General features: G+C 35.0%; 2 protein-coding genes across 3 annotated transcripts in view; one reads left to right on the top strand and one right to left on the bottom strand.

Annotated features, from left to right (window-relative positions):
- Nucleotides 1-22,837, top strand: part of LOC145321760 (isovaleryl-CoA dehydrogenase, mitochondrial-like) — an 85,772-nt gene that overhangs the window by 23,759 nt on the left and 39,176 nt on the right. The gene's annotated exons all lie outside the window — the stretch shown is intronic.
- LOC145321752 (uncharacterized) lies at nucleotides 9,784-11,401 on the bottom strand. Its single transcript, XM_080163323.1, has 3 exons — nucleotides 11,190-11,401; nucleotides 10,475-10,538; nucleotides 9,784-9,957 (listed from the first exon to the last, which is right to left on the bottom strand). Exons 1-3 carry the CDS (start codon nucleotides 11,399-11,401, stop codon nucleotides 9,874-9,876), a joined length of 360 nt encoding a protein of 119 aa, XP_080019449.1. The 3' UTR covers nucleotides 9,784-9,873.

Here is a 22,837-nt window from a genome sequence, read left to right as displayed (position 1 = left end):
CAAAAACAAAAAAATCCCCCCCCATTTTTTTTTTTGCTGAAGATTTTCTTGGTCCTATTACGAATTTCGCCAAAAAAAAATTTTATCACCTCTTGGGGCAAAGCCCCTGAGGCTAGGGGCGAATCTGCTAGTATAGAATATAGTAAAAGGGCATAATTTTATTTTTAGTATTTGATTATAATACTAAACCTTGTTGTCCTAAGAAACATTACTCCAAAACCCAGATGAATGGGACAATGATATTATACAAAAAAATGGACGTACATACTTTCTAGTAATGAATATAGTATTGTACCCAACTGTTATAGAAATCATTCTGCAAAGTTTGAAATCGATAGGATATTTATAACATGTCTAAATTAAAGAAAATGTCGTCTAACCGTTTGGACGTACGGACAAACCAATCCTTACTATAGAAAAGTTTCGCATTTAAAAAGGAAAATTGTAATGAAAATATAATGAATTAATAAAATAAATATAAATAATATAATAACATAATGAAATAAAGAAAAAAAATAAACTAAGAGAATGAAATTTTTTAGTTAAATAGAATATTGAATAAGGATCATATAATGGACAAACAGACAAAGTAAGTTATAGAGCAGACTTTAAGAGAATATGCTATTACTCAAAGATTATCACGAAACCTAAGTCTTTTGAAGCATAATTGAGAGACAGACAAAATAATTTATAGACTGGATATACTTATGTCATGGGAATATTCACTAAAAATCTCAACAGTCTATCTTTAACAATAGCAGAGAAAACCACATGCTTAACTTAATGAGAAGAGCAATGACGAAAGGACTAGCCCTAATTGTAGAAAAGTCTCTCTTTTAACAAAAAAAGTATTTTTTTTGGTCTGAAGCTTAAAAATTTCATAAACTGACTAAATTCTCCATTTAAGGGAAGCTTCACATAGGTCATGGGATGGTTTTTTGCTTTTTCATTTTCAGATTTAAGCCCCTAATTGGTTTAGGCTATTTTTCTGCCTCCTTACATTAAAAAGAGCGCAGCTGCAAGTGAATAAGAAAAGAGAAATATAAAAGAAGAATACATATTATCCTATTATATAAAGTAGTAAAACATAAACAAACGTTGGAGTGGACAAACCTAGGAATGGGACAATCGTCGGAGTGGACATTGCTTATGTAAAACGCAGGAGTGTCTTTTATTTTATTTATAAGATAAAAATCTTTCAAAACAAAAAAAAATCTTGAATATCTTTTCTCACAGACTGAAATTTTAAAATCAGTCTAACAGTTTTCCAAAGTAGGTAAGTTCTATCGAAAGGCAAAGGTTTGAAACAGATAGAACATTTCATTAAACTAAAACATATTTTTTTCTCACATTGTTTACAACTGTCAAATATGTTTTTTTATATGCCTAACCCCTGCAGGGGGCTTATTTGTATATTTATATCTTAACCTAACCTAACCTGTGTAGAAATAACTAAACAAATGTTGTTGAAACCTAATTTTTAAGATATTATAGACACTTCTGCGTTTTACTTATATAATGTCCACTCCGACATTTGTCCGAAATATCCTGTGTTTGTCCACGTTAGTAAGGCTTTCTGTTCTGAAACTTAAGATCTCAATAACTACTAAACAGATTGGGCTTTCTATTTCAGGTAAGCTTAATATTTGTCTTGTAATGGCTTTAGGCTATTTTATTTTAAGTCGAGGGATGGTTTTAGGCTATTCTATTTTAAGTCCTGGGAAGGCTTTAGGCTTTTATTCATTCCCCTTTGAATACAGAGCCAATAGATGCTGGGGGCGTAGCCGCTAGTCGATATACAAAGTTTTTTTTTGTCTGTAGCAAAGGATCTCGTTTGCTGCTAAACCGATATGATGTATGTCTGTCTGTCTATACCGTAGGATCTTGCTAACCGCTGAGTACTGAGATGATTTTAAGATAGTTTATTTTTTTTCCTTATAATAAAATAACAGGATATTTGTCCATAAAAAGCGAAGCAATATCTTAATTTTTGTTGTTGGAACTGTTATTCAGTTGATTATACCAAGGATCTAAAGGAATAAGACAATGGCCGATAAATTTTTATCCATCCCTAATAACGATACACAAAATTGCAACACTACAACCAAAATATGACAAAAGTCCCCAAAGTTTTGAGCCAACGAATAAGAAAACTTCATTATAAAACTTTGGAGACTATTGTAAAAATTGCCTAATGTTTCCTTTATCCCTGAGATTATACAGACTATCCTTAAACTAATATTTACATTAAAGTAACAGGATGTTTATCAGTATCAACTGAACCGATATGCTTCTCCTTTACATTGAAGCTTATTTTACTCGCAGGAAAAGTTTTCATTTTGGGGAGGGGACTAACACTTTCAGCCCCCGGAAGGTATCACTTCCCTTAAATTCTTAACCTTCCCCCTCCCCCCCCTCTCCACCACATCTATTCATTAAAGTACTCCTAGGGTCATCTATGGGATTAGCCGTTAGTGACTTAAAAATAATTCAAGTGCAATGATATATTTACCAAATTAATACGATAATTTTGTATACATTTTTTATGAAAAAAAATTATTTTGCCAAAGGCAGCCAAAAAATAAGCAGCAAATATTTCAAAAATGCTCTGATAATCAGAGATCTACAGGGATAAGACGATTGTCGATAAAATGATATATATACATATATACAGTGTGTTTTTTTATGAGAACTTTTTTGAAAGCAATTTTACCTTACTTATAGTTATTAGAATTTAATGATTAATGGCTTATTCTCTTCTTTTTTATAACCTTTAATAGAAAAGCAAAAAATATTTCAGTTTTTATTCAAAAAGTACAGTAAATTAAAAAATTTAAAACTTAGGTGTCAACATCTAAAAATGGTTTTAGTGCATTTTTCTTATAATCTACCTTTGCAAGAATGGCTGCAAAACGCTTCAAAGTTGAGATATTGAGCTAAAAATTTATATAGATACTACTTGTGACATGTACTAGAACATTTTGAAATTTGAAGGCCATATCTCAACCAGGGAGGGAATACTGGCCCCCCAATATACTCCCTCCATTCTTGGAAAGGGTAGAAGATTTGAGCATAAGAAAAATGCGCTAAAACCATTTCTCGTATTCATTTGAATCCGGTGGATAGGAACCGGTTCTCATCCATACGAAAAAACTATGTCTAGCATCGTATTATATCCAGCTTTCTACGAATATAGATATGTACAATCATAAGATTAAACCCAGTTTTTTTAGCCGGTGCCTTCTGCACCTCGGGGCTAAAAAAACTAGTTTTAATCTCATAATTGTACTTTCTATATCCGCGGAAAGCCGTTTATAATACGATGCGAGAAATAACTATTTTAGATGTTGACACCCATGTTTTGAAATTTTGAATTTACTGTACTTTTTAAATAAAAACTGAAATATTTTTTTGCTTTTCTGTTAATGGTTATAAAAAACGAAGAGAATAAGCCATTAATCATTAAATTCTGATAACTATAAGTAGGGTAAAATTGCTTTCAAAAATGCTCTCATAAAAAAAAACACTGTATATATATGTATGTTTATATATTAATTATTCCCATTGATGATTCACAAAATTACCCCTTCTTTAGTTTAGAATTAGTGGTTGAAACATTTAGACACTCAACTTAATGAACTAAACAATCACAAAACAATAAAAAGTCCCCAAGGTTGTTAATCTAACGAATAAGAAAACGGTATTATAAAACTTTGGAGACTAGACAGCACTCTTGGATAAGCCAACTTATAACACTTTGGGAACTATCCTAATCCTCCCTGGCGAAATGACAATGAGATTTTTTGGTAAATTTGTGGCAAACTTTATTCTTAATAAATTAGCACTTGGCAAAATTATACTGGAGAGATATTTCATTGAAGAATAAATTTTTTTTTTGCCCAAACTTTTCGTCAGCCAATAATAACAGATAAGTTAAACATTGTAAAAATAATATAGTAACTTAACTCGAGTTGTCAACGGCAGAAATTAGGTCCTGAGATGGTTTTAGGCCTGGAAAGGTTTATAACAATTTTATCTGTATTTCTTAAAATAAATTAACAGAATCTTTGTCTGTATGTATGAATGTCTGTCTGTACCGAAGGATCTTGCTAACCGCTGAACCAATATGGTTCTCCTTTACAGTGAAGATTCCTATAGGTCCTGAGATCGTTCTCCTTAATAGGGTAGCTTCTCATAGGTCCTGGGGAGGTTAATAACTATTTTATTTTAATCCTTATAATAAAGTAACAGGATCTTTGTCTGTATGTATGTCTGTCTGTACCTTGCTAACCACTAAACCGACATGGTTCCCCTTTACAGTGAAGCTTCCTATGGGTAATGAGATGGCTTTAGGCCATTTTATTTTTAATCCTTATAAAAAGTAACAGGATCATTGTCTGTATGTATCAAAGAAGATCGCTAACTGCAGAACCAATATGGTTCTCCTTTATAGGGTAGCTTCCAATAGATCCTGGGAAGGTGTATAACTGTTTTGAAGGAGGATATAAGGGGCTATTAAGGGGCGATGGAGAGGCTATGTAGAGGCTATGTTATATAAATTAAGGTAAGGGGCTTTTAAGTGGCGATGGAGGGCTATTAAGGGGCGATGGAGAGGCTATGTTATATAAATTAAGGTAAGGAGCTATTAAGGGGCGATGGAGAGGCTATGTAGCGGCTATGTTATATAAATTGGCTATTAAGGGGCGATGGAGAGGCTATATAGGGGCTATTTATATAAATTAAGGTAAAGGACTATTAAGGGGCGATGGAGAGGCTATGTAGGGGCTATGTTATATAAATTAAGGTAAGGGGCTATTAAGGGGCGATGGAGAGGCTATTTAGGGGCTATGTTATATAAAATCGGGTAAGGGGCTATTAAGGGGCGATGGGGAGGCTATGTAGGAGCTATGTTATATAATTAAGGTAAGGGGATATTAAGGGGCGATGGAGAGGCTATGTAGGGGCTATGTTACATAATTAAGGTAAGAGGCTATTATGGGGCGATGGAGAGGCTATGTAGGAGCTTTGTTATATAGATTAAGGTAAGGGGCTATTAAGGGGCGATGGAGAGGCTTTGTAGGGGCTATGTTATATAGATTAGGGTAAGGGGCTATTAAGGGGCGATGGAGAGGCTATATAGGGGCTATGTTATATAAATTAAGGTAAGAGGCTATTAAGGGGCGATTGAGAGGCTATGTAGGGGCTATGTTACATAATTAAGGTAAGGGGCTATTAAGGGGCGATGGAGAGGCTATGTAGGGGCTATGTTATATAAATTAGGGTAAGGGGCTATTTAGGGGCGATGGAGAGGCTATGTAGGGGCTATGTTATATAAATTAGGGTAAGGGGCTATTTAGGGGCGATGGAGAGGCTATGTAGGGGCTATGTTATATATATTAAGGTAAGGATTATATAAATTAAGGTAAGAGGCTATTAAGGGGCGATGGAGAGGCTATGTAGGGGCTATGCTATATAAATTAAGGTAAGGGGCTATTAAGGGGCGATGGAGAGGCTATGTAGGGCTATGTTATATAAATTAAGGTAAGGGGCTATTAAGGGGCGATGGAGAGGCTATGTAGAGGCTATGTTATATAAATTAAGGTAAGGGGCTATTAAGGGGCGATGGAGAGGCTATGTAGGGGCTATGTTATATATATTAAGGTAAGGATTATATAAATTAAGGTAAGAGGCTATTAAGGGGCGATGGAGAGGCTATGTAGGGGCTATGCTATATAAATTAAGGTAAGGGGCTATTAAGGGGCGATGGAGAGGCTATGTAGGGCTATGTTATATAAATTAAGGTAAGGGGCTATTAAGGGGCGATGGAGAGGCTATGTAGAGGCTATGTTATATAAATTAAGGTAAGGGGCTATTAAGGGGCGATGGAGAGGCTATGTAGGGGCTATGTTATATAAATTAGGGTAAGGGGCTATTTAGGGGCGATGGAGAGGCTATGTAGGGGCTATGTTATATATATTAAGGTAAGGATTATATAAATTAAGGTAAGAGGCTATTAAGGGGCGATGGAGAGGCTATGTAGGGGCTATGCTATATAAATTAAGGTAAGGGGCTATTAAGGGGCGATGGAGAGGCTATGTAGGGCTATGTTATATAAATTAAGGTAAGGGGCTATTAAGGGGCGATGGAGAGGCTATGTAGGGGCTATGTTATATAAATTAAGGTAAGGAGCTATTAAGGGGCGATGGAGAGGCTATGTAGGGGCTATGTTATATAAATTAGGGTAAGGGGCTATTTAGGGGCGATGGAGAGGCTATGTAGGGGCTATGTTATATATATTAAGGTAAGGATTATATAAATTAAGGTAAGAGGCTATTAAGGGGCGATGGAGAGGCTATGTAGGGGCTATGCTATATAAATTAAGGTAAGGGGCTATTAAGGGGCGATGGAGAGGCTATGTAGGGCTATGTTATATAAATTAAGGTAAGGGGCTATTAAGGGGCGATGGAGAGGCTATGTAGAGGCTATGTTATATAAATTAAGGTAAGGGGCTATTAAGGGGCGATGGAGAGGCTATGTAGGGGCTATGTTATATAAATTAGGGTAAGGGGCTATTTAGGGGCGATGGAGAGGCTATGTAGGGGCTATGTTATATATATTAAGGTAAGGATTATATAAATTAAGGTAAGAGGCTATTAAGGGGCGATGGAGAGGCTATGTAGGGGCTATGCTATATAAATTAAGGGGCTATTAAGGGGCGATGGAGAGGCTATGTAGGGCTATGTTATATAAATTAAGGTAAGGGGCTATTAAGGGGCGATGGAGAGGCTATGTAGGGGCTATGTTATATAAATTAAGGTAAGGAGCTATTAAGGGGCGATGGAGAGGCTATGTAGGGGCTATGTTATATAAATTAGGGTAAGGGGCTATTTAGGGGCGATGGAGAGGCTATGTAGGGGCTATGTTATATATATTAAGGTAAGGATTATATAAATTAAGGTAAGAGGCTATTAAGGGGCGATGGAGAGGCTATGTAGGGGCTATGCTATATAAATTAAGGTAAGGGGATATTAAGGGGCGATGGAGAGGCTATGTAGGGCTATGTTATATAAATTAAGGTAAGGGGCTATTAAGGGGCGATGGAGAGGCTATGTAGAGGCTATGTTATATAAATTAAGGTAAGGGGCTATTAAGGGGCGATGGAGAGGCTATGTAGGGGCTATGTTATATAAATTAGGGTAAAGGGCTATTTAGGGGCGATGGAGAGGCTATGTAGGGGCTATGTTATATATATTAAGGTAAGGATTATATAAATTAAGGTAAGAGGCTATTAAGGGGCGATGGAGAGGCTATGTAGGGGCTATGCTATATAAATTAAGGTAAGGGGCTATTAAGGGGCGATGGAGAGGCTATGTAGGGCTATGTTATATAAATTAAGGTAAGGGGCTATTAAGGGGCGATGGAGAGGCTATGTAGGGGCTATGTTATATAAATTAAGGTAAGGAGCTATTAAGGGGCGATGGAGAGGCTATGTAGGGGCTATGTTATATAAATTAGGGTAAGGGGCTATTTAGGGGCGATGGAGAGGCTATGTAGGGGCTATGTTATATATATTAAGGTAAGGATTATATAAATTAAGGTAAGAGGCTATTAAGGGGCGATGGAGAGGCTATGTAGGGGCTATGCTATATAAATTAAGGTAAGGGGCTATTAAGGGGCGATGGAGAGGCTATGTAGGGCTATGTTATATAAATTAAGGTAAGGGGCTATTAAGGGGCGATGGAGAGGCTATGTAGAGGCTATGTTATATAAATTAAGGTAAGGGGCTATTAAGGGGCGATGGAGAGGCTATGTAGGGGCTATGTTATATATATTAAGGTAAGGATTATATAAATTAAGGTAAGGAGCTATTAAGGGGCGATGGAGAGGCTATGTAGGGGCTATGTTATATAAATTAAGGTAAGGGGCGATGGAGAGGCTATGTAGGGGCTATGTTATATAAATTAAGGTAATGGGCTTTTAAGGGGCGATGGAGAGGCTATGTTGGAGCTATGTTATATAAATTAAGGTAAGGGACTATTAAGGGGCAATGGAGAGGCTATGTAGGAGCTTTGTTATATAAATAAAGGTAAGGGGCTATTAGGGGCGATGGAGAGGCTATGTAGGGGCTTTGTTATATAAATTAAGATAAGGGGCTATTAAGGGGCGATGGAGAGGCTATGTAGGGGCTATGTTATAAAAATTAAGGTAAGGAGCTATTAAGGGGCGATGGAGAGGCTATGTAGGGGCTTTTTTATATAAATTAAGGTAAGGGGCTATTAAGGGGCGATGGGGCGATGGAGGAGCGATGGAGGAGAGATGTAGGGGCCATCAAAGTACAATGTAATATAAATTTGTGGAAGGAGCGATGAAGGGGCGATGTAGGAGCGATGGAGGAGCGATGGAGGAGCGATGGAGGAGCGATGTAGCAGCGATGTAGGGGCCATCAAGTTGCAATGTTATATAAATTTGGAGAAGGAGCGATGAAGGGGCGATGGAGGAGCGATGTAGGAGCGATGTAGGGGCCATCAAGTTGCAATGTAATATAAATTTGGAGAAGGAGCGATGAAGGGGCGATGTAGGAGCGATAAAGGAGCGATGTAGGAGCGATGTAGGGGCCATCACAGTACAATTTAATATAAATTTAGAGAAGGAGCGATGAAGGAGCGATGTAGGAGCGATGGAGGGGCAATGTAGGAGCGATGGAGGGGCGTTGTAGGGGCTACAAAGTACAATGTAATATAAATTTGGAGAAGGAGCGATGAAGGAGCGATGGAGGGGCGATGTAGGAGCGATGGAGGGGCGATGTAGGGGCCATCAAAGTACAATGTAATATAAATTTGGAGAAGGAGCGATGAAGGGGCGATGTAGGAGCGATGAAGGAGCGATGTAGGAGCGATGTAGGGGCCATCAAAGTACAATTTAATATAAATTTCAAGAAGGAGAGATGAAGGAGCGATGTAGGGGCGATGTAGGAGCGATGAAGGGGCAATGGAGGAGCGATGTAGGGGCCATCAAAGTACAATGTAATATAAATTTCAAGAAGGAGAGATGAAGGAGCGATGTAGGGGCGATGTAGGAGCGATGAAGGGGCCATGGAGGAGCGATGTAGGGGCCATCAAAGTACAATGTAATATAAATTTCAAGAAGGAGAGATGAAGGAGCGATGTAGGGGCGATGGAGGAGCGATGAAGGGGCGATGGAGGAGCGATGTAGGGGCCATCAAAGTACAATGTAATATAAATTTCAAGAAGGAGAGATGAAGGAGCGATGTAGGGGCGATGTATGAGCGATGTAGGGGCGATGGAGGAGCGATGTAGGGGCCATCAAAGTACAATGTAATATAAAATTCAAGAATTAGAGATGAAGGAGCGATGTAGGGGCGATGTAGGGGCGATGTAGGGGCCATCAAAGTACAATTTAATATAAATTTCAAGAAGGAGAGATGAAGGAGCGATGTAGGGGCGATGAAGGAGCGATGAAGGGGCACTGGAGGTAAAGGACTATGGAGGGGCGATGGAGAGGCTATGAAGGAGCCATCATGGGGCTATAGTATAGCCTCTTATCATAAGAGGCGATATTAACGCCCCTTCAAAGGAGCTATTAAGAGGCCATGAAGGAGCTATAGCATAGCCTCTTATCATAAGAGGCGATATGAACGCTCCTTAAAAGGGGCTATCACATCGCTCCATATGATAAGAGGCTATGCTATAGCTCCTTGAAGGAGCTATAGAAAATCATCGCCCCATATGGAGCGATGTCATGGAAAGGACTATACCCAAAAATATTGCCAAAAATACAGCTAAAAGCGAAATTGACAAAAACACACCCACACAGTGGCTGTATTTTTGCTAGTGGTAAAAGTGGCATCATTTCTTACTTCTTTCTTCTGTTTTTTCTTGGTGCTCTGACCTTTTTCGATTCCTGCCATCCTCCACAGTTTATTTCATCTTGTACATCCTAAACCATATAATAAAATTAGAATTTATAATACACCATTTATTTATACATTTTTGTAACCTGACTAATAAACCAACAGACAATAATTTGTATAATAAACGTTGGTTGATCAGCTAAATGTTCCCAAAAAATATCCTCTATCATAAATAGCAGCTGAAAAATTCATGTCTCTGTATACGTCCTTTTTTAATTTTGTAGCCTGCCCAACAGACCTGTAGACAAAACATTTTTAAAATATATGCTCCTTGATCTAAGGATTCTTTAACAAAAAAAATCATACATGTTACTTTAATGTCTTTAATCTACAATACAAAGTAGAACCATGTCTGTCTGTCTGCCCGTCTGTCCCTTAAGATCTTGGTAAACACTGAACCGATTGGATTCTACTGGTCCTGTGGTGGTTTTAGGCTATTTTCTTGGGGGTGGGACACAAAAAATCCCCCCGCCAATTTTTTTAACTAGTTAAAAATAGTGGTGGAGTGGGGGCATCTCTAGGTAATAAAAGATGTAAATATACCTCTTGAGGCAAAGGCCCCTGGTTTTCAAAATGTTCCAAGACTTCATCTCTCTCAATACATCTCCTTTTTTATAGAATAATTATTACAACTTTTAATTGATTTAAACCGTTCTTATATTTCCAAAAAATTAGTTCATAATAGATAATAGATAAATAGACAGACATTATAAAAGTTAGACAGAGAACATCATAGGTAGGTAAATAAATAAATAGATGATAGTGGACAATTTATTGCCACATCTCGCGGTCGTAGCGGTCATGCGTCATATTCGAAAGGTGACGCAAATTTCAGATCTCGTTTTCGCTGATTTTTAATGATTTTAAAACGATTTTCATATCTATTGCATTTTATTACAGACAGTTTTCCGCGAATACTAAGACTTATAAATTTACCCAAATTTAAATAATTATAATTTTACCAAAACTTGGAATAGATGGATAGATAGATTAACAATCATAAAGATAAAAAATGTTAAAGTAAAAAAGGTCTAAATTATTATAGAGAGATATATATTCAAGGAGAATATTTTCATATATTATAGTCAGATGTAAAGGGAGGCTCTAACCATATGGAGCTACCCTTTACCCAGTACAACCTAACTTAACCTTACCTAATGTAATAAACAAACTACACCCCCTACCCTATTTTCATCCTACTTTTAAGGGGGTTTGGGTGTATTTGTGTACTTTATTTAAAAACGTTAAAAGCTCCTACCTTTGATGAGAGGAAGTCTTGTAGCTTGTTTGTTTCTTCCCATTTCCGGTTATTGTAGGCTGTGTGAGGTCAACAGTGTCAGTCAATATAAACACATTTTGTTTCAAATGATTGGAGTTTGAAGGAGCTGCACAAGCGAATTTCAAATAACCTGATGGTTGAAGGAGCTGCACAAGCAATTTCAAATGGTTCTGAAGAATAGGCATTAGCATTCTTCAAAGAATCTGAAGAATAGGCGTTAGCATTCTTCAATAGATCAATAGCATATAGTGTATTGATGAAAAAAAACATTGACAATTTTTCTGTGAAATAATTACCTAGTGAATCAATATGCCACTAACAAAAAAGCAGAAAATTGAGCGAGCTATCGCTATTGGCAGTGAAAGGCTAGAAGTGTTTGACGAACAGTTAAAAGTGTTTTATGACAATCTAAAAGCCTGCCAAAGTTTTAGTTCATGTGAAAATGTGACTGTAAAATCAATTCGTGACATTTTTAGTGAGGTCAAGGACCAATCTGACCTAATAAAAAGTCTAAAACCTGCCGTGGAGACTAGTGAGCTGCGCGAGTTCAAGCGTGATTTGGATGAAGCTAGTGAGCAGAAAACTGTTGCAGATAAAGTTTATGCGTCGTTGGAGCAGTGTACAAAAATTCTGTACTGGCTTGACAATGATTCAGACGACGCGAGGTCAAGCACTGTCGCCAGGAACCTCGACGTCATTGAGAAGGTGAAGATGGACATGGGAGTGCTTAAAATTTCCGTGGAGTTGCGCCAAGAAGTACGTGATATGTACCGAAGGCTTAGAGAGATGGAACGTCGTTCATCTAACCTGGATGAGAGTGGGACACCTGCCATGCTCTCCAGAAGTATGTCTGCCGTGGATATTCGGAGTTCCAACCCGCAGTATGGGCGCTGGGACAACAGTTTGTTGCCGTCGTTCGACGGTACTGACACGGATTACCCAAACTTTAAACAGGTCTTTAAGGATCTATGCTCTGGTTATGGATTTGCTGACCAGAGGTTAAGTCTGATGTTGTGTATGGAGAAGGTGATAACCAACCCGGAACTACGCAAGCAAGTGTCAGCGATTAGAGATCATAATGAACAATGGGCGTTTCTTGATCAGTTGTTTTTATCAAACACTCGCCGGTTCATGAGGATTTTAACTAAGCTGAACAAGATGAAACCTGTGGATAAACCTGTGGACGTGGTTAGCGCAATCGCTACCTTCAAGAGCATGATGCAGGAGGTAGAAACCATCGTTGGTTCTGCAGCTAAGGATTACAATCACCTAACTCTTATTCATATTTTTAAAGACAAGTGCCCTGAAAATTTGAGAGACAAAATTATGATGGAGCTAGGTAGCATGAACCAACCAAACATCCAGAAGATTGTAGAACTGCTGGAGAGGACCAGGGGTGCCATGTTGGCCGGTGATATGTCCTATGACACTAGCGCCGGCAAGAGAAATCGTGACAGAGCTGCCGCCGCGCAAGTGTCTGGCCGCAGTGACAATGAGAATGGATGGGCTGGAAAGGACAAAACTTCCAAATGGAATAGTGCATGTCCTATTGAAAATTGCGAGGATAAACATCCTATTTTCCGTTGTCCCACATTTAAGAAGATGGATGTTGTTGACCGAAAGAAAGTTGTCCAGCAGAAGAAGTTATGTGAACTCTGCCTGTGTGACGGCCATGCTGCTGACAAGTGTAATAAATCGGATAAGCTTGGTGTTTGTGGCACCAATAATTGCGACGGTTATCATAGTCGTATGTTGCATGAGGCTAGTGCTAGTGTGAATGCAGTCTACAAATCAAGTTCTGCGCCTAGCACATGTACCTTCCTGCTGCAAATAGTTCCAGTTGTAGCACCTGGCGGCGGCGCCTGCCATGCCGCCGTCATGTTTGATTCTGGTGCGAGTCTACCACTTATATCTGAGAAGATGTCCCACAAGTTGAAGCTGAAATCTACCGGCAGATATACAAACATTTCTGTTGCTGACGGTAGTGAATCATCCTGCCGCAATGTGGTGTTCTATCTGAAGGACAGGGATGGTAATTTGAGAGAATTTGAGGCAGCTGTTATGCCTAACCTCGGAGGTGGCAACGAGATGCGCTCGGTCCATCCGGAAACCGCCGCCGAAATATTTAAGATGCCCCCAGAAAGATTTACATATATTAGTGGAGGCTTAGATATCATCATTGGAAATACACATCCTGACGTGTTTCCATCAACCTACCAGAAAGTGGGCCAGTCTATGTTGTGGCGAACCATTTTTGGTAGTGGTTTTATCTGTACAAGTGCTGACTATGGAGCTGGTCAGCAGAAATCTGCATATAAAGCTGCCGTAGCTGTTGATAATGAGCCGGTTGGTTCTGCCGTAGCTGTTGATGAGAGTGCGTGGCCGGTTGGTTCTGCCGTAGCTGTTGATAATGAGCCGGTTGGGTCTGCCGTAGTTGCTATTATTGAACCTGTTGGTTCTGCTTGTAACGCTGCTGATGAACCTTTTGGTTCTGCTAGTGCCGCAGCCGTTGACAACATGGCTACGGTGGGTGTTGCCGTGGCTAATATTGATAATGATATTAGTTGTGCTGCAGTTATTCCTGATGATATTGGTAACGATACTGTAGCCGTAGAGAATATTGTTACGGCGGGTATTGAGCCGCTGAATGATTCGGTTCCAGCCGGACAAGAGCCGACGGGAGTTTCGGTTCCGGCTGGACAAGAGCCGATCAGAGTTTTGGTTCCAGCTGGACAAGAGCCGACGGGAGTTTCGGTTCCAGCTGGGCAAGAGCCAATAAGAAATTCGGTTCCGGCCGGACAAAAGCCGGTAGATGATTCTAAGTTTTATGACAGTCACACTTTTATTACTTGCCCTGGTGCTGTCATGAATCAAGAATCGACTTGGCTGCTGCCAACCTTGCCGCCCGACACAGGGTAAGAGGCCTGCAAATGGCGGGTGGAAATATGGCGGGTGTTGCCGCCAGAAAGTCATTGAAAAATTTCAAACCACACATATCTAATCTACAACATAAACTATTTATGTGAAAATGATCTTTAAAGAAAAAATATTACAAGTTATATATTAAGCTTGTGAAGGGAACCTAAAAAGGTTCTGCAAAGAATAAGTATTCATTATTCAACTAATTTTATTGTTCATATTTAAGCACAAAAATTCTACAAAATTGTTTAGACTTTTAAAGCAGATTTTAAAAGATTTTGTTTCTTTAAGTATGATTTTGAAAAGCAAAAGTCTGTGTGTATTAACTACAAAGTGATTTTTGCAGATTTTTTTAGATTGAGAAAAATAGATTTTTTAAAAAGTATTTTTCGAGGTATTTTTTTCATGGTTCACGGTTGCTTAAATATGTTATTCTCAGAGTCTCATATGAGATAATGCATTAAAGTAAAGAACACAACATGTAAAATTATTATGATAATGTTTAAAATAATTTCTTATTATTATTTTTAAAAGATTATCGCAAAAAATCAAGATATTTGTTTTAAATTGTAAGCAAATAAAGGTTTTTCTTTCACTCCGGAGGCAAGGATTCCTAATAATCCACGCGTAAAGATTTTTTCTTCATTCCGAGAGCAGAGATTCGTAGTAGATATGTACCTAGCGACTTCGGACAATTTTAAACCTTGAGAAGTATTTATAGCAATTATTTTCCTAGGTACATATATTTTCGTTCATGTTTAAATATAAACTCTATTTTCTATGAGATAAGCATTTATAATAATGAACACGATGTATGATATTATTAAAATATTGATTATTATTTATATGAATATCACAGAATTAATTTAAGATAAACTATGCATATTTTAAATTAACCTTTCCTTCATTTTTATCGCAGATATTAAAATAAAAGCGGTTATTAAAAATTATGATTAATAATTGATTCTTATTTTATGGAAATTGAGATTTTTTTTAGTAAAATAGCCACATTTTTCATATGCCTATTTTTATGCCTAAAATAAGAATCAAGCGAAATGCGATTAATTTTTATTCTATTTCATATGCTCAAATTTAATTTTATTGAGTTTAATTTCTTTTCAAAAGTACAATTCATTATAAAACTTACCTGAAAAGTTTAACAAAAAGGAATAAATGTGTCGAGGTTGCGTGATTCGATATTTATTCTAAGAAAAAAAATCAAGTATTTTTTTAGCAGATTTTTTTTAAAATTATATATGAATTTCAATCAAGTAAAACATTTTTATTCAGATCAAGGAATGATTGAAAATTCATATTTAAAGTCTCATATTTTTTACAAAGAAAAACTGGTATTTTTTTCATAATTCCGATGAAAATTCTAACGAAGATATTATTATTTTGCTATTCTTTAAGTATTAAAAAGTTTATTGTTGATTAAGATAGTACAGTTCTTATTCATTAAGTTTGAAAAACTTTCTGCCCAAGGATTTTGAAATATTTTTTCTTACTACTCTTTTTGATGCTTAACAAATTAGTTTTAAGTACCTATAAATCTTAATTTTCTTGTCTAAGATTTATTTCGTTTTATTTTACCATTATTGTTTACATTTCAACCTGATTTCGTAGGTACTTATTGATTTATTTATAATGATTTATTACCTATTGATTATGAAATGATTATTATTTAGTATAGTTGTTATATTTACAACATCATGATTAATAGGATTGTCTATTTTAGGATTTGTGTATGTGATCTTGTGATTGTCATGTGCATGGAATGTTGTATGGTACAAACCAATCCCCATCCTTCTATCCTAAAATGTGAGGTATTATGAGTCCTAGTGAGGAGTATAATATTGTGTATGCATTTCACGGGGTTTCATTTAGTTAGGAGCAAAAATTGTCATGTTTTTCGGGATGTGGCTATTCTCATGTGATTATGGTGAGTTGAGTTTAGTGAGAAATGTTGCTAGTGCTCAGCGCAAAAAAAACCTTGAATCTCGTTAAGGAAGTTAATTTGACTTTCAAACGGGGGGTGTGTCTTAACCTCTTTTCGAGGAAGCTTTGTGTTTATCAAGTTCGAAATTAATTCCTTATCATTATCCTAAAACTAAGCGCAAATGTCGTCTTTTTTGACTTTCCTTCAGTAATAGACGCGGCATGGAATGTTTATATGCGCCCACGTTTTTCACTTTTGAATGAGATATGAGAGTGTGAAGATTTCGGAGAACAAAATTGGGCCTATCATTGGTCTCATAGTGTGTGAACGACCCTAGTATATCAGGGATTTGAAACCATAAGAACTTCAGGTAGAATTTGTTAATTTTATTAAGAAGAATGGTGTATAGGACGATTATATGTAGTTTTAAAAAGGCTTTAGCCAGCTAAGCATGAAACTTAATTATGATTAATATATGTTTTAGTGATTTTATGTGCCTTTATTTTTTTTGCATTTAACAATGATTATAAAACCAAATAATTTTCCTTTAAAGCCAAAGTTTCCAAAGATTCTTAACCGTAGAGAAAAATGATTTTTAAAAAGCAAATAAGAGTACGTGGAACGCATTCCTTGCCGTTCACGAATTCTTAATCTCCAAGCCCTCCGAATGACCAACATGTGAATGTTTACAAATGTGTATTTATTACCATGAAAACGGTGAATCTAAAACAAAAATATAAAAATTAATTACATAGTATTAATGGTTTAATGTTTCGGAACGCATTCCTTGCCGTTCACGAATTCTTAATCTCCAAGCCCTCCGAATGACCAACATGTGAATGTTTACAAATGTGTATTTATTACCATGAAAACGGTGAATCTAAAACAAAAATATAAAAATTAATTACATAGTATTAATGGTTTATTATTTTTGTAGATCGAGGTTGCGTGATTTCAATTTAATTAAAAATATAAAATTTCTAAAAAACTTTAAATTGGCACGAAACATATTAAACAGCATCAGAAATTGATAATTTTAGATTCAAATGATCAATAAAATTAAGGAAAATATTCGTATGTCAAAAGTTAGCAGTTAAATGGTCTATTTGTTGAAAAATTAATGTTTTAAATTTCTTCGTGAAAATATACCATACTACACTTATTTTGATATTTTGTGTATCATCTTTGGGGTTGTACATAATTTTTTCATCTACAAGTGTGGTAATTTCGTGTAAAATTATTTGGATGTTACTAAAATTATCATTTTTTGTCTTATCCCTAAAGATCCATGACATTATACAGTTTGAATTTTTTTATTAGAAAACCTTTTTTTAAAGAAAACTCTAATAAGGGTCTGTCTGCATGGTCATCAGTTTGTAATTTTGAATTGTTTTCAAACTTTGCATGATGATTCCAATAATAATTATGTAAAATTTTAAAAGCATAGCCACTCTATGATCATTACCAGAAACCAAATGTCCATTTAAAACAAGCTGATTTTTAACGTTTATTTGTATGATGTTTATGCTATTGATCTGATTTTTGGAATATTGATTCCTAGGACAACAAGGTCCCATATTTTAGATGTCTATACACCAATTAGATTATTCTGTAAAACGTATGGAAATCTTCATTTTAGACTATGAGTTCCTAGGATATCTAAGTGTAGCTCATTGAGACCGTTCTGTAGAGTACTTAACATCGCCTGTAGCTCAATCCTAGCAGAAATGAGAAATAAATATTGCAAAAAATTATTAGGCGTTTCTGAGATTCCAAGAATTTTTCATGCGTATTTATTTTTTTCTCTCATTTGAGCTAGGATTGACCTACAGTCGATGTTAAATACTCTACAGAACCGGCCCAATGAGTTGGAGATATAATTCCAAACAACCCCTAGTGTAAAATTAATTTTTTGATACTGGACCAAACTTTTTCTGATTTTTTGAAAATTTGAAAGTGAGCCTTACCCCGGAAAACATATCGAAATATTGACTTTAGACTATGGGTTATTCAAAGTTTTCTCTTAGGCTCATTGAGCCGGTTCTGTAGAGTATTTAGCATTGACTGTAGGTCTATCCTAGCAAATTGAGTGAGCCATACCCCGAATTTTTATGCGTCTTTTATTTTTTCTCTCATTTGAGCTAGGATTGACCTACAGTCGAGGTTAAATACTCTACAGAACCGTCTCAATGAGCGGGAGATATAATTCCAAAGTCCCTCGTCTAAAACCAATATTTCGATACGTTTTAGACTATCCTAGCAGAAATGAGAAAATTTGGTAGCTAGGGAAAATTTAATCATCTTATTTCTAATATTTTGGGCGAACATCCGAGATAATGTGTTTGCAAAACTTTGAGCACCAGTATAATTTTCAGACTACTTTGCCTCTAAGAAAGCTTAATTTATTTGAAAATATTAAAAATAATTGAGTGTATGTAATTCCAAAGGTCCTGTAATGGTTTTGGGCTATTTAAATTTTAGATTTAAGTCTTGGTTTTAAGCTATTTTTGAAGCTCTTTTCTATCCTTTAGATACAGAGCAACCCTAGAGATGAAAGCATGTTTAGTATTTAATTTATTTTGCAACAAATTTATTTTGTCTGATGTTGTCATCCTTGTTTTGGTAAATTTGTGTAAATTTTTCAATTTAAAAAATTATTAACTAAAATAACTTATATTAAAGTAACAGTGTGTGTATGTGTGTTTGTTTTGTCTGTGTGTATCGAATGATCTCGCTAACCAGCGAACCGAGATGGTTTTCTTTTACAATGTAGCTTTTTATAGGTCCTTGTAAGGTTCTTAACTATTTCAGGGGAGGGTACCACGACCCTCTATTACAATACTTTTAACCTTTTAATATTCATTCTTTTTTAAATCATAAATTAAAACTTTTTTCATATTTAAGGAGTTAAGAAACATAGAACAATCTTAGAAGTTAATTTATTTATTAGTAGCGAAGCTTCTCTTTAGTTTACTTTGTCTATTCATCAGTCCGCCAGTCTGTAACGCTATGGGGGACATGCAATTTTCTCAGCTGCCATTGAAGATAGACAGTGAAGATTCTATATCAGTGAGCATTAAGTGTAAATTTATCTTTTACTGTTAAGAAAACAAGGATGACAACATCCATAAAAGCAAAGCTCTAAAAACGAAGGACCATAGAACATTAACACATGTAGAGTGTGAAAACTTTGGGTACTTCTTTTTTAAATTGATAAGTATACTGGCTTCTTTAATTTTAAAATGTTCCAACTTTTTAACCAATAATTTTAATCTAAAGAATGAATAAATTTGATAATCATAATTGAAGACGCATAATGACAAAGAAAAACGTATACAAAAACACATATTAGAATTTTGGCCTCTCAGAAAATTTTGTATAGGTTTTTCATTTCAGTTTAGCTAGGATTGAGCTACCAACGAGTTTAAGTCTTCTAAATGTCCGGCTCAATAAGCCTAACATATCTCCTTTTGAAAAGTTCTCTCTCAGATCAATATTTCGATACAATTGTCGTTTAGGCTTACTTTAATACTATTTTTAAAAAGATTGAAACTTTTGACTTTTAAACGGAAACCCTCAATAATAAAAAATACAAAAAAAAATAAAAAAAAACAAAGCCATTAACAGTTTATAATTAATGGTGATTCCAAATCCGATATTGTATTTTACCTCAAATGATTCTCTGAACCACAAAAGTTTGTAATAATGATTGGTTGTAAGATTAAATCAATATTCGTCTGATATTTTGATATCTTGAACCTCGTTTTTATGAATATTGTCATTCTTGTTTACTTAGATCTGTAAAGGTTAATTCAAGGGGAACATAGGGAGCTTATGTCCAACGGCTCGTACAACTATTCATTCTTAAATTGTCAGGGAAGCTTACTATTGTTATATAGACAGATTTTAGGCTATTTCTTTTTATTTGATTCTATCCATCTATATTCCTATCTATTTTTCTATCTATTTTTCTATCTATCTATCTATCTTTCTATCTATCTATCTATCTATCTATCTATCTATCTATCTATCTATCTATCTATCTATCTATCTATCTATCTATCTATCTATCTATCTATCTATCTATCTATCTATCTATCTTTCTATCTATCTATCTATCTATCTATCTATCTATCTATCTATCTATCTAGATCATGTTTACGGACATTTTGGTAACGATTATAGAGTTGCTACGCTTTCTAAATCGTACCTAATTACTACAGGAATCATCATGCAAAGTTTGAAATCGCTAGGACAATTCTAAAAAGCCTAAATTAACGAAAAGGCTATCCGTTATGGACTGACTGACCTTAATTATAGAAAATCTTCGCTTTAAAAAAAATAAAAGTGAAGTAAAAAAATATTTATTCTGAAATTGATTCTGAAATATAATATGAACAACAAATTGATCACATATTATATATATAATTTTATTTAGTATATATTTAAAAGAAAAAATTTAAAACTTTTTGGAAAAAGCTAACCGTTTCAGACGGACGTACAGACAGGCGGACCGACCCTAATTCTAGAAAAACTTCTCTTTTAAAACAAATATTGTAAATCAATTTGGAAAATTATTTCAAAGTTTTTATGGTCTAATAGAAATCCTGATGGGAAAATATCATACAGATATAATATTTCACAAAATAGTATAGAACAAGATTTCACTCAGGGTGGTTTGAACTTTCTAAAACCTGACACCCAAGCATTTTCAATATGGCTAAATAGTTTTATGAATTGTCTAAGATTTTCTTCTCAGCATAATGATACTACCATTAGCTTAATTTTAGAGCATAAACATCTAAACATTCAAGCAATGTTACCTACATTTAGTTATAAAACAATCATTGAGCATAAAAATTTTTTTAAGAGTCTTTATCCATGTGCAGGTGGTAATTATTTTCATAAGCTAAGCGAGTTTTTTATGATTTAGAGCATGAACCAATCACTTTCTTTCAATCCCCCATTATCTCATCAAATTTTGCTTATATTTCAACACCTTTTAATAAACATGATTAAAATGTATTACTTAAAGCTAAAAAGCTAACCATTGCTTCCATATTTGAAACAAGAAAAATTGATGATAAAGTATTATTTTTGCCATACATAAAATCTGATCTATCAAATACAATTAGAGATGTTTCTTGAATAAATAAATTGAGTAAACTAGTAGAGTCAACAAAAACAGCTTTTCCTAGAGATTGTGTGTTTAGCATGAAGAGAGCAAAACAACTTTTGATTCCAATTGGAACAGTTTTTTTAAAGAACAAATCTGTTTTCTCTCTTCATTTTAAACTAATTTATAGAAATAAAAACTCATGTGAGCTACCTGCATTAAAAACTAGAGTAAGTGATCAGTTATGTATTCCAAACAAAGAAATGCTTAATATTTCATTAAAAAAATATTTAACATGCCAATTATCTTGAACAAATGAATAGAACTCTAAATAGTAGAAATAAACTTTACAAATTTAAGTTAGCTGAATCAAATTTATGTTCAAAATGTAATATAATAAGTTCAACAGAACATGCCCTCAATTTTTGTGTTTTTCTATCATATTTTATACATTAACTTGCATTATTTTTAGATTATGTTCTAAACGATAGTAAGCCAGAATTCATCTTTTTAAAAGAAAACTTTTACGTGTACAATATGTTTTATGAAGGCTTTTCAAACGATTTTCATCTACAATTAAAAATAATGGTAGAGGATGATTTCATTAAGTGGGATGTCAACAATTTCTATGCACACTCTATTCTGTTATCTCAATTTACATAAGATCTAAGGGAAAGTTCGTTAAATGTCCCACGCGAAGATTAAACTATGCATCCAACAAGGACAATCATATCATTATCTATAGCATAACTAAAGAAAATAAGATTTGATAAATTCTAAATTGATATTATAATAGATTTGATTTAGATTATAGAGGCCATGCAAAGACATTAGCTAGGTCTTACTTTGATTATTGCTTTTCAAGGTTTAGATACAAGTAAATATTGAGCTTTCAGATAAAATAACTATTTAATACTAATTCCCTTCCCCTCTATTTAAATATAGACAGATATATAGACCAGTTATAAAGAAATATATTTAGAATGATAAAAAAAGCTAAAGAGTAGCTCTGCAATGAAATATTTATGCTTATTTATATTTATTTTCTCAGCTTTTTATCTTAATACTAGCGGCTACTCCCCTAGAGGCTTTCTTAGGGCATTTCAGGTGGGGGGAGGGAGTTAAACTCTAAAAGAAAAAGTAAAATGATGGTAATTTTTTTTTTTTTGGGGGGGGGGAAGTTGATTACCCCATTTTCATATCAATTTTTAAACAAAAAATTGTGAGGGGAAGAGGTCATTTTTTTAGTAGAGACAGACACAGATTATCACTTCCTTAGATAGATAGATAGACAAAAAGCTTAATAGATAGATAGATAGAGATCGATAAAGAGACAGACAAATAAATAGATAGCTAGATAGATATAGATAGATTGATAGATAGATAGATAGTTAGACAGATAGATAGATAGATAGACAGATAGATAGATAGATAGATAGATAGATAGACAGATAGATAGATAGATAGATAGATAGATAGATAGATAGATAGATAGATAGATAGATAGATAGACAGATAGATAGACAGATAGATAGACAGATAGATAGACAGATAGATAGACAGATAGATAGACAGATAGATAGATAGACAGATAGATAGATAGACAGATAGATAGATAGATAGATAGATAGATAGATAGATAGATAGATAGAT

The sequence above is a fragment of the Acartia tonsa genome, chromosome 6 (genome assembly GCF_053477335.1).
Source record: "Acartia tonsa isolate MP-2025a chromosome 6, ASM5347733v1, whole genome shotgun sequence".
In the NCBI taxonomy this organism is placed as follows: domain Eukaryota; kingdom Metazoa; phylum Arthropoda; class Copepoda; order Calanoida; family Acartiidae; genus Acartia; species Acartia tonsa.
Note: the sequence above shows the minus strand (reverse complement) of the source record. Positions and strands in the feature narration are given on the sequence as shown.